The sequence below is a fragment of the Elephantulus edwardii genome, unplaced genomic scaffold (genome assembly GCF_000299155.1).
Source record: "Elephantulus edwardii isolate Elephantulus edwardi_28Jun2011 unplaced genomic scaffold, EleEdw1.0 scaffold00094, whole genome shotgun sequence".
NCBI classification, from domain to species: Eukaryota; Metazoa; Chordata; class Mammalia; order Macroscelidea; family Macroscelididae; genus Elephantulus; species Elephantulus edwardii.
Genome location: NW_006399844.1, coordinates 4,311,847 through 4,322,242, shown reverse-complemented (window position 1 = coordinate 4,322,242; position 10,396 = coordinate 4,311,847). Strand labels below are relative to the sequence as shown.

Below are 10,396 nucleotides of genomic sequence, written 5' to 3'. Positions count from 1 at the left end.
CTCCGCCCGCGTCGCGGGCCTCTCTCGGCTGCACATCCAGGCTGCGGCGGCGAGCGGGGCTGCTGCAGTGAGGGTGGCTGGCTGCGGCGCGCGGGCGGGGCGCGGGGCGCGGGGCCCTCGCCGCCCCTGAGACCGTCTTGTTTTCTGCACAGATCCGAAGGGGCCAGCAGCGCCCCCGTCTTCTCCCCGGGCCGCCGCGGGCTCCGTGAGCTGCTTCCTCCCTCGGGCGGGCAGGCTGGGCGCGCAGGGGCGCGGGCCCCCGCCGGGCGCGCAGCGGCACCATGGGCACGGTGCTGTCCCTGTCCCCCAGCTACCGGAAGGCCACGCTCTTTGAGGATGGGGCGGCCACGGTGGGCCACTACACGGCCGTACAGAACAGCAAGAACGCCAAGGACAAGAACCTGAAGAGACACTCCATCATCTCCGTGCTGCCCTGGAAGAGGATCGTGGCCGTGTCGGCCAAGAAGAAGAACTCCAAGAAGGTGCAGCCCAACAGCAGCTACCAGAACAACATCACGCACCTCAACAATGAGAACCTGAAGAAGTCACTGTCGTGTGCCAACCTGTCCACGTTCGCTCATCCCCCGCCGGCCCAGCCACCCGCCCCCCCTACCAGCCAGCTCTCGGGCTCCCAGACCGGGGTCTCCTCCTCCGTCAAGAAGGCCCCGCACCCTGCCGTCACCTCCGCGGGGACCCCCAAACGGGTCATAGTCCAGGCGTCCACCAGCGAGCTGCTGCGCTGCCTGGGCGAGTTCCTCTGCCGCCGGTGCTACCGCCTGAAGCACTTGTCCCCCACGGACCCCGTGCTCTGGCTGCGCAGCGTGGACCGCTCGCTGCTCCTGCAGGGCTGGCAGGACCAGGGCTTCATCACGCCGGCCAACGTGGTCTTCCTCTACATGCTGTGCAGGGATGTCATCTCCTCCGAGGTGGGCTCGGACCACGAGCTCCAGGCCGTCCTGCTGACCTGTCTGTACCTCTCCTACTCCTACATGGGTAACGAGATCTCCTACCCGCTCAAGCCCTTCCTGGTGGAGAGCTGCAAGGAGGCCTTTTGGGACCGCTGCCTCTCGGTCATCAACCTCATGAGCTCCAAAATGCTGCAGATCAACGCCGACCCGCACTACTTCACACAGGTGTTCTCCGACCTCAAGAACGAGAGCGGCCAGGAGGACAAGAAGAGGCTGCTGCTGGGACTCGATCGGTGAGCCCCGGGGCCTCGGCCTGGCGCAAGGATTCAGTCCATTTTTAAAGATTTATTATACAACCAATCAGTTTTGTGTACAGTATGTGTCTAGCAAAGCCAAGCCACCAAGGGCGCCCCCCCTTCACACTTTCTCTCCTTGGGGTTTGTGCTTTTTTTTTTTCAGCCCCGACAAGCTACTCGGGGCACTTCTGAACCTGTGAACTGTGTGCAAAACCCCGAAGATGTTTTCAGAGTCTCCTAGGCCGCTGCCTCTTTCTTTGGGGATCCCAGAGGACCGACCCATCTCTGCCACCTGTGCCCTGGCTGGCGAACCTGCCCGCTGCCCCCTGGATGGGGCTGGAGAGAGCCTGTGGCCAGCAAGCCCAGGGAGGAATTGGAGTTTCCAGCTGGGGCCTCGGTTCTGGCTCCTGTTTGGGGTTGTTGGTTGTCAGAGGCTGCTGGAACCAGGCAGGCGGAGGAGCCGCACGTGGGGACGAGGCCAGGTCTGCAACCACCTTGGAGCAACGTCCCACACGCTTGGAGAAGGCCTGGCCGGCAGCGGTTTGACCAGCACGGCCCCGGTTTGCTCCTTTGTCTTTAGTGGGGAGAAAGGGTTTCCTGTAGCGGGGACGTGGACCTTGCCCCTGCTCCACCTGTCCACTGCTTCCAGCCGTGTTTGCTCGCGTTGACTGACCAGTGGGTTTGACTCCTTAAGCTCCTTCATGTTGGGTCCTAGATGAAGGGGTGGGCTAAGGCTGGAGTCAGCACCTTTCCTGGGTGGTCACTCATTTGAATTATGCAGCTTAGTCAACCTGTGGGGAATGCCTGGACAACTAAAGGAGCATGGCTGGGGGGTGATGGCATGGCGATGTGCTAGTGAGGTACCCCTGCCCCATCGCCTCTTAAGTGAAAGCTGTTTCCGAACAGATTCATTTCTCCTGAAGATGACGCCTGGCCCACTAGGCCCAGTGAGAGCGCTGCATCTTGGAGACAGTTGCAAGCCGGGAGTATGACTCCTGATTGCTTTAGAAGCCTACTGATTTGACCACTTAGCACTGGCAGTTGCTGGTATTGGTTACACCTGGCCGCACTGGCTGTAAAACCACTCGATGTGTTACTTTTATAGGTTTTCTTTTTGACGCCCCCAGATCAGTGGCAGCATTTGGAGGAGGGCTGAGAAAAGGGAGCCAGTCTTCCTCCTTGCCTCCCTCCTCCTTTAAGGAACAAAGACCCATGTCAGGTGGCCACCACTATCATTCACTCTCCTGGCACCACTGGGGGAGTGCTGGCGTGGCAGGGGGTGCAGGGTCATTTAGCAGAGGGCTAGGGTCTTGGTGGCTGCTGGTGTCAGCACAAGCACTACTGAAATTCATGTAAAGAAAGCTGTGAAACTGAGGTCCCGGTTGGAGAGGTCTGGAGCAGAAGGTGATCCTGCCAGCCCGTGATGTCTCCAGGGAAGGGGACTGGGGCCCGCACGCCAGGAGAGCATCTGCCCCGGTTCTGCTGGGAGGCCCACCTGAGCCATTCCCAGGACTGCGACGATCCCATGCAGAGCTGGCAGGAGCCTGCAGCCGCCGGCTGAGGAGACTGCAGCGTTTGTCTCTTCTCTGCTGGAGCTGTCACGTCTCCTGCCTGTTCACATCCTGCTGCCGCTCTCTGACTGAGGTGGGAGGCCTGTGGGGGCAGCTGGCCCTGGGCTGCCCTGGACCCGGGGAAGCTCGGAGCCAAGCTGTCGGCAGAGAGGCGCATGCTCACGTCACACATTCACCTGCCTGGACCTGGCCTCAGCTGGTGGTTTAAGTTGCATCTGCAGGATTCCAGTTCTGCGTGTCTCCTTTTCTCTCCGTATTTATTTATTTTGTATTTTTTTTGAGGAGGTGCCGATTTCAGGAGCGGTGGGGGGCTGAGGCAGCCAGCTCTCTAGTCCCACGTGAAGGCTGCCCTATTCTTCCTTTCCTTGCACTTGCATCAGTATTGTGTAGAGGAACCACTGATCCTTTTGGGTGCAAGCAACGAACTCACTGGACATGCTGCTATGAGACTACTTTTAGAACAATAAACAAAAAACAAAAAGGAAAAAACCCCTAGCCTTCAAAAAGGAAAATAACATAAAAAAATAAAATCCCAACCACCCTTCTTTATTCTTTAATTGTTGCTTTTACAGTGATATTGTGCATGCAAACCAGGAGCATTGTGTGTCTTAAGAAAAATAATCTTAGAACAGCTGGCTGTGAAAATGACACCTTGCACAGAACAAGTCACAAGGAAGAATGATAGTTCAGGACTTGGTTTTTCTCTTTTTCTTGTGAGCTTTGCTTCACAAGAAGGATTGCTATATTCTTTCCATGCAGTTACTAGGATTTAGTTTTGTTCCAACAGGTGTTAAACTTGCAATGAAAAGAAAACGTGCCATTTTTTTTCCATTTGGAGTTATTCATAGCTGTGTACCTGAGACCACTAACCCACGTGCGATGTATGTTGGTTTTTCTAGTGCAATTTCTTCTGTAGCTCTTCTTTGACCAAACTGTGGGTACTGTTAACATTAATTTATATTTGTCTCATTATGTATGTATGTATGTATAGTGTGTGAGTATGTGTGGTTTATAATCTGACAAAGTCATGGAGCTCGGTTTGGCTGTAATTTAATTCCCCTTCCCTTATTTTTATTTATTTTTGTACTGTGCTGATTAAATAAAATGCACTGACCATCCATTACATAGACCTCTTATTGTGGGCACGTCATTTCTGAGCTGGCTGGGGCCCCCTTTTACTAAATGATTCATGTGTTCAGAACGTAATTGGATTTGCGCCGTGGGGGAAGGGAGAGGGATAGGGTTAGAGGAAAGGGCTTAACACATTAAGGTGATTACGAAAGCAGCACAGGTTAAGTCTGCTCTGGTTTAGCAGTTCAGAGGTGGGAGGGAGGGGGTAGGAGTGGCAGAAAGACCTCTTGGCTGATAGCTGGCCCCGGGCTCTCCACCTGACGGTCTGGCCCAGCATGGCCTGGAGTGGGTCCTGTGGGGCACTGGGCCGCAGACCCCCTATGCTGTGTCTGGCCCTGAAGGCTGCTGCCCTCATGTGTCCCCACGACTGACTGGCTGCCCACAGGCTCCCAGGCTGGTCTGAGCGGACTCTGCCCACGTGGTCCAATCCTGCCACTTTAGCCCCGTGCGGATTTAAGCGGGAGAAATTCAGTCCTTGGATTCTCAGATAAGCAGCCAGTCTGGCCCCTGGACTTATGGCCCTTCTACTGGGAGGTCTCTCTCCAGTCCTGATTGCCCATCCACAGCCACCCCAGTCTCAGCGCCAGAGCAGTGTGCCCAGGGCCAGCATGGCTGTGGTCAGTGTGGGCACCTGGGCAGAGTCAGGCCTCCCCAGAGCTGAGCTGGGCACTACCACTGCACATTGTTCCCTACCAGGAGGGCACCCTGACATGGAATGTTCAGTACCCTGGAAGCACCCTCCCCAGCCTGAGCTCGCCCAGCCACCTAGGGAGAGGCCGACCCATCTCCCAGACCACCTCTCCCGGAAGTACTTGGGGCCTGACTGTTATGCAAACTCCCTGCTATTTCAGTGCAGCCCCAGCAGTGAGCTGATACCAGCAGTGAGCACAGAGCACAGACCTCAGATTGGTGGCAGGAAGAGCTTGGATTTAACCCCCAGCCACCTCTCCCTCCACACTCCTTCCTACAATTTCCTTGTCTAGTTCCCGTGTTCCTTAAATGTTCAGTGAATTCTCGACTTTGCATTCTTTGTGCTCCATTCTTACGGTGACCGTGACTTCACACACATAAAGTCTCATCATTATAGGCTTTATTTTTCACTGATAAACAGAACACTTTTAAAAATAAGATTTAATGCTTTATTGCTCTTGATGGTAAATCAAAATAGGCTTTAGGAATAAAGTTAATTTAATGGAAAATAGGGATCTATATGCACCAAACTGCATTTAATTAAGTCAAGAGAAAGACTTCATTGCATACAATCACCAGGTCCCTTCCCTTCTCCTCCGCACTGGGGATCCGTGACGCCCGTCACCCGGAACTCCTGGCCCCTCTTCACCACAGGCTGTGGCTGCTCCTACCTCTGGTCTAGCCTAAGAAAGTGCTTGACAGTTTGGTCCTTGAACCCTCGGAGGGAGGCCCTGGCGTTGGGGACCCAGAGGCATTGCTGAGAGGTGGGGACAGACCCCGACCCCAGGACCCTCCTCTCCAGCTTGTGAAAAGGCAGCTCACTAGGCATGTTGTGCTTTGGGGTCTTTAAAACGTTTGCATGTGTCTAGTATAAAGCAAGTCTGGGGCATGAAGCAGAAACTGGGTGCTAGTTAGATGGCTCCACTAGTGTCTGCACGTCATTGGCAAAACTGGGCTCTGCTGACCAGGGCCGGTGGCACCTTGGACGGTGACAGGGCTGTGAGCAGGATGGTTTCCAAGGACGCAAAACCAGCAGGAGTCTTTGTTGCGTCTTGCACACAGTGCAAATGTTTGCAGGCCCTGGCAGGTGGGGTGGGGATGAGGCCGGGCTGTGGGGACCACCCTGGGGTCAGCCAGGTGACCCCACAAGCCCTGGCCAGGCACAGGTGACACACTCAGGCACTTGTTGGGTTCTGCTGGGTCAAGGTGAGAGACTGGGCATGTGGGAGCAGCTTCTGTGTCAGGAAGTAAAGAAAATGCTAGTGTGTGTTCCTCTTTGACTATTTGCCAGGCTTTTCCTGCTCTCCCTTAGAAACAGGGTGTCCCAAGGTGGCTCTGAAACACACGTACTTTGTGTTGTGCAGACAGTGGCAAGACGGTGGCCTCTCCGGGGTGAGGTATGGCCACCTGGTGGCCTGACGGGGCAGGGTGGGGGTGAGGGGTACCCTGGCCTGGCCTGCAGTGCCAGGACCCCACGCGGTCTTCCGTTGCTCTTTCCCACCGTTCCTGTGTCCTTGTCAGTTGTCAGGAGGCTGAACCACCACTGGAGGTATTAAGCGAGCACGGCTGGCGCCCGCCTGTTCCCTCACCCGCCGCCCGTCCCTCATTAGTATTCCTCACACCATGTGCTTACAGCAGAGATGCCATCTGATTAGCAGCCCTGCAAACTGCAGAAATCAGCCGAAGACGACCCTGGAGGCAGGCCGCGGTGCGGGGTGAGGAGCCCAGAGCCCACCAGTGTTCTCCCGCACACGGGGTGGGTGCTGAGCAGGGCCCTGGGGGTGGGGGCAGGCTCCACAGGTGCATCTGCTCCCCTGGTGGCTGTGGGGTGGGGGTGGGGGTGCAGAGGCTGAGAGGAGGCTCCCTGAGCAGCCAAAGGGCAAAGCTCGTGGGCACGGGGCTGGGGGCACCCCAGGGGAACACATCTTTGGCTGGAGAACAGCCCCCCAGACCCCCTGTTCCTTTCCAGGGGTCAGCAGCTCCTTGGAGGTGCATGGCCGGGCCGTGGAGGGGCCTCTGCGGACCGGAGTTCTCATCTCCTGGCTCCTGAGGTGAGGTGTGGACGTCAGCCCTAGGCTGCACAGAAGGCCACCAGCGTCTTTGGTTTCTGAGTGGGGACAGTGCGTAGTTGGCTGGGAGACCAAAGCCAGGAAGGAACTTTACAGGGCGGGGTCTTCATGAAGGCAGAGGGGAGTCCTTCCCCAGGAGTGCGCTCGGAGAAGTGATTTCTAGTGGGGCGTTAGGAGGGGTTCAGCATCTGACTGGCCCTTGGAACCAAGCGGGCAGGGCAGCAAGCATGTGGCCAGGCGGCCACCGCGCCCTCCAGGCCCCGGGCCTCAGTTTCCCGGAACGCTGAGGATGAAGCCTGAGCGGTTCTTGGTGAAGTCGGGCTGGGGCTGGTTGAGCCGCGTCTCCACGGAGACCGTGCACTTCTTGCCGTGTAGGCTGCACTGCACCGGGTTGGTGACGTTGACTTGAAGGTGGCGTTTCTCACTGGAAGAGACAGGCCAGCAGGCCGTTAGCAAGCAGGACACTGCAAAGGGGCAGACACTCCTGGTGGCCTTGGGCGCCCCTCCCTTTGCCAGGTCTTCCCGGGTGCCCCAAGTGACATGGCCCAGGTAGTGTCAAGGAGGGCTTGGAAGAGACCAGAGAGGGGACAGGGGTGGGGCTGGGGCTGCAGCCTTAACTGGTGGCCCCTTGGGCTGCATCAGGTCCTTGTTTGGGCCCACTGTTCACCCTCAGAGAGCACCACCCCGCGGACGGGAGCAGAGCTGGGAGGTGAGGCCTGAGCCCTGAGCCACCAGGTCTCTGGCTGAGGCTGAGGCGTGAGTCACTGGGCTTTCAGATGTCAGGAGGTGGCTCATCGCTGGGCGGGGGGTGGGGAGTGATCTGATTCATGACGGAGATCTATTGGTCATTTTGGGCTGTAACCCTGTGAGGCTCTCTGCCCAGGAATAGTCTTCCTTCCTCACTGCATCCTCCCCCCCACCCCCGAGAGAAACGTTTGCCTGGTGATTCCTGGCTTGCTCACCCTGCTGGTCACTAGGCCCGGCTGGCAGGCCTGAGCCTGACTGCTTCCCACCAGGCGTGTGGCCCCTGCGGCCAGGGCGTCCACCGCCGTCCGAGGGCTGCAGGACAGGCCGGGCTGGGGGCTGCCCTTCTCAGCATTTCCTGTCCCGGGAGCCACGTGTCTCCTGGCCACTGGCAGGCCGGTGGCAGGGCTGTGCTGGGACTGCTCAGGGTATAAATAGGGACCCTCCTTTCACTCTTCCAACCCCCACCGAGTACTTAGGGAGCTGCTGATTATTTTAAAAGCTGCGAAACTTGTCAAGATAGGCTGGCATCTACATTTGTACACACACACACACACACACACACACACACACACACACACTCTGCCGGGCGACACCTTGGTTTTGGCCACGTCAGCTTTCTTTGAAGTAGGAGGGCAGAGGAGAGAGGAGGAAGGCTCCTCCAGTTGGGACAGGCTGGCTTTGTACCACAAACACACCCCAAGTCCCTTCATTACTCTCAACTGGGTGTGCAGGCTGGGTTCCCCTTGCCTGAACAAGTGTTCTCCTGGCTAGAGATGCCCAGCTGTGGTGCTGATGTTGACAGGAGTTGTTCAGGGTGGTCCAGGACCTGCCATCAACAGGACAGGAATACAGCGCCTCCTATGCATAGCTGGCCAGGAGGTACTGAACCTGCAGCCCTTCGCTCCTCCTGGTGGGCCAGCATGGAGTGCAGCCTGCACTGAGGAGGGGCCTGTGTACAGACACCCTCGGCTTGCCTGAGCAGCCCACGCAGTGTCCCGCGGTGGCCCCGAAGCTTGGGAAGTAACAGGAAGCATGCTTCCCTCACGGCTGCATCCCACCCGCTCTCCCCCTGTGCATTAGGAGAGGAGGAAGTGGACACGCAAAAAGACACATGGCTATCACTTGTGGGTTCAGGTACCTGAGATTTAATGTCTTGTCAGCTGCAGCTAAAACCTTAGCTTAGACGCCTATTTTTAAATAGACTTGGGCATAAAAATAGCAGAGCCATTAGAGGCAGTGACTCAGGCGCCTCCATCCTGTGGGGAGCTGGGTGGCCCGCAGGGCGGCTGTCCTGGACCTCAGGCTTGGGCGAGGCTCTGCCCTCCACCTGCCCACCTGCCCTCTGCTGGAGACACCTCTAGGCCTTGCTTCCTGTGACAGTACTCACCTTTCTCTGATGCCTGAGGGCCCCCCATCCCGTCCACCTGCCATGGCCAGTGGGGCCATCTCTGCTGAGCTCTGACTTCTGGGAGCCTCACCTGTCCACTTCTCCCTGTGGGCGTGTCTTTCTGGTCCCCTGCAATCAGGGTGGCCTTTGGGTCACTTCTTGGACCTGCCCTTGTTCTCTTTGTTCCAGGTGGAGCCTGGTGCAGGAGGGGCGCACAGTGGGTATGCAGACCACCTCTAATTCAGATCCTCGTGGGACTGGCTCTGTCCAGTACCACTGAGTCCATTCTGACTGGGTGGCCCCACGTAGAACAGATGGGATACCTGCCTGTTCTACTGGAAGGGCGGCTTCCAAGTCGGCATGGAGAAACGGAGAGTGACAGATACATGGGAGTGCGACTGTCCTCAAGAGTCCTAGCCCAGACCCCTCCCCTAAGCTCCCTGGCCTGGGCTGGAATAGTGTGCAGTGTCCCCAGGTGGCCATTAGGGAGATCCCCACCATGACTCTGCCCACCCAGCTGCTCTCCCCTGCTTCCTGGCTCTACAGACGTGACCAAGTCTCTCAGAAAATGACCAAGTCTTTAGAAATTGCTCCCAAGGTTACAGTGGGGTCCACTGCACCTGCCAAGAGACCTGCGGGGCTGCTCATGCTGGCAGGTTTCTTTCTCATCCAGACTCTTAGGTGGCGCACAGTGAGGGCAGGGCAGGCACAGGACAAGGATGGGGCCTGGGGGGGCCTCTTTAGGGAGCTCCCGGCAGAGGAGAAAGGGGAGCCATGTTTCTCGAAGATGCAAGAAGGAAGTGCTCAGGGAATGCTTGTGAGGCTGGCCCTCCCCAGGCAAGGCTGCCCACCTGCTACAGAAGCATAGGTTTGCCCTGGCAGCCCCCAGGAGGGCGGCTGGTGTGCTTCCCCTCCCCTGGGCGGTGCTGGTTCCCCAGCATTCCAGCCACAGGCCTGGCCCAGGGTTGGGGTTGGCTGAAGAGGCCCAGTCGGGCAGGAAGGAGGTGTGGTGGTAGTAGATGGAGTGTTCACCAGCTTCTTCCCTGGTTTAAAACCTGCCAGCTCCCCCCAGCGACGCCCCTGCCCCTGCCCTCCCTCCTGGATCTGAGACGGTGGTTGGTGGGCAGACATCTCCTTCTCACCTCTGAGCAGCAGCTCTCAGCGAATGAACAGCAGAGGTCCTTCAGGAGAGAAAAGGTGGCCTGTAGTGGGGTCCCCATGCCCTCCAACCTGCCCAGCATTTCTGCTCAGTTTCTTCTAAGCCCACCTGGGCTCCTTCCTGAGTCCTTCAGGCTTGTGCTGTAAGAGCTCAGGCCTTAGGCCTATCATGTCTGCAAGTGACTAGCTTTGTGACCACAGAAGAGTCACTTCACCTCCATGAGTCCATTTTGCTGTCAGATGGGCATATTAAGTATGCTCTTTGCTCACTCTCATAGATTGAAATGTGTCTCCCCAAAACATATGTCCACTTGGCTGGGCCCTAATTCTCACTGGTGTGGAAGCTATATAATGGTGTGCTGACCCCACCTGGTGTGCTCTGCTTGGATCAGCCCTGGTCTGATGGAAGAGGTTCAGGGTGGGATTCAACAACCTTAAG

The 10,396-nt window shown here is 57.3% G+C and overlaps 2 protein-coding genes across 2 annotated transcripts in view; one reads left to right on the top strand and one right to left on the bottom strand.

Moving 5' to 3' along the window:
• Nucleotides 1-155: 155 nt before the first annotated feature.
• On the top strand, nucleotides 156-1,723 carry CDK5R1 (cyclin-dependent kinase 5, regulatory subunit 1 (p35)). The gene has a single exon (XM_006890919.1). It carries the CDS (start codon nucleotides 282-284, stop codon nucleotides 1,203-1,205), a length of 924 nt encoding a protein of 307 aa, XP_006890981.1. The 5' UTR covers nucleotides 156-281; the 3' UTR covers nucleotides 1,206-1,723.
• A 5,209-nt stretch (nucleotides 1,724-6,932) lies between these two features.
• Nucleotides 6,933-10,396, bottom strand: part of MYO1D (myosin ID) — a 449,506-nt gene continuing 446,042 nt past the window's right edge. The window contains exon 22 of the mRNA XM_006890918.1: nucleotides 6,933-7,089. Coding sequence (XP_006890980.1) covers nucleotides 6,933-7,089 — 157 coding nt within the window. The remainder of the gene's footprint in view (nucleotides 7,090-10,396) is intronic.

Excerpts from the sequence above, each read along its gene's own strand:
- CDK5R1 (XM_006890919.1), top strand. The coding sequence starts at position 282 with ATGGGCACGGTGCTGTCCCTGTCCCCCAGCTACCGGAAGGCCACGCTC.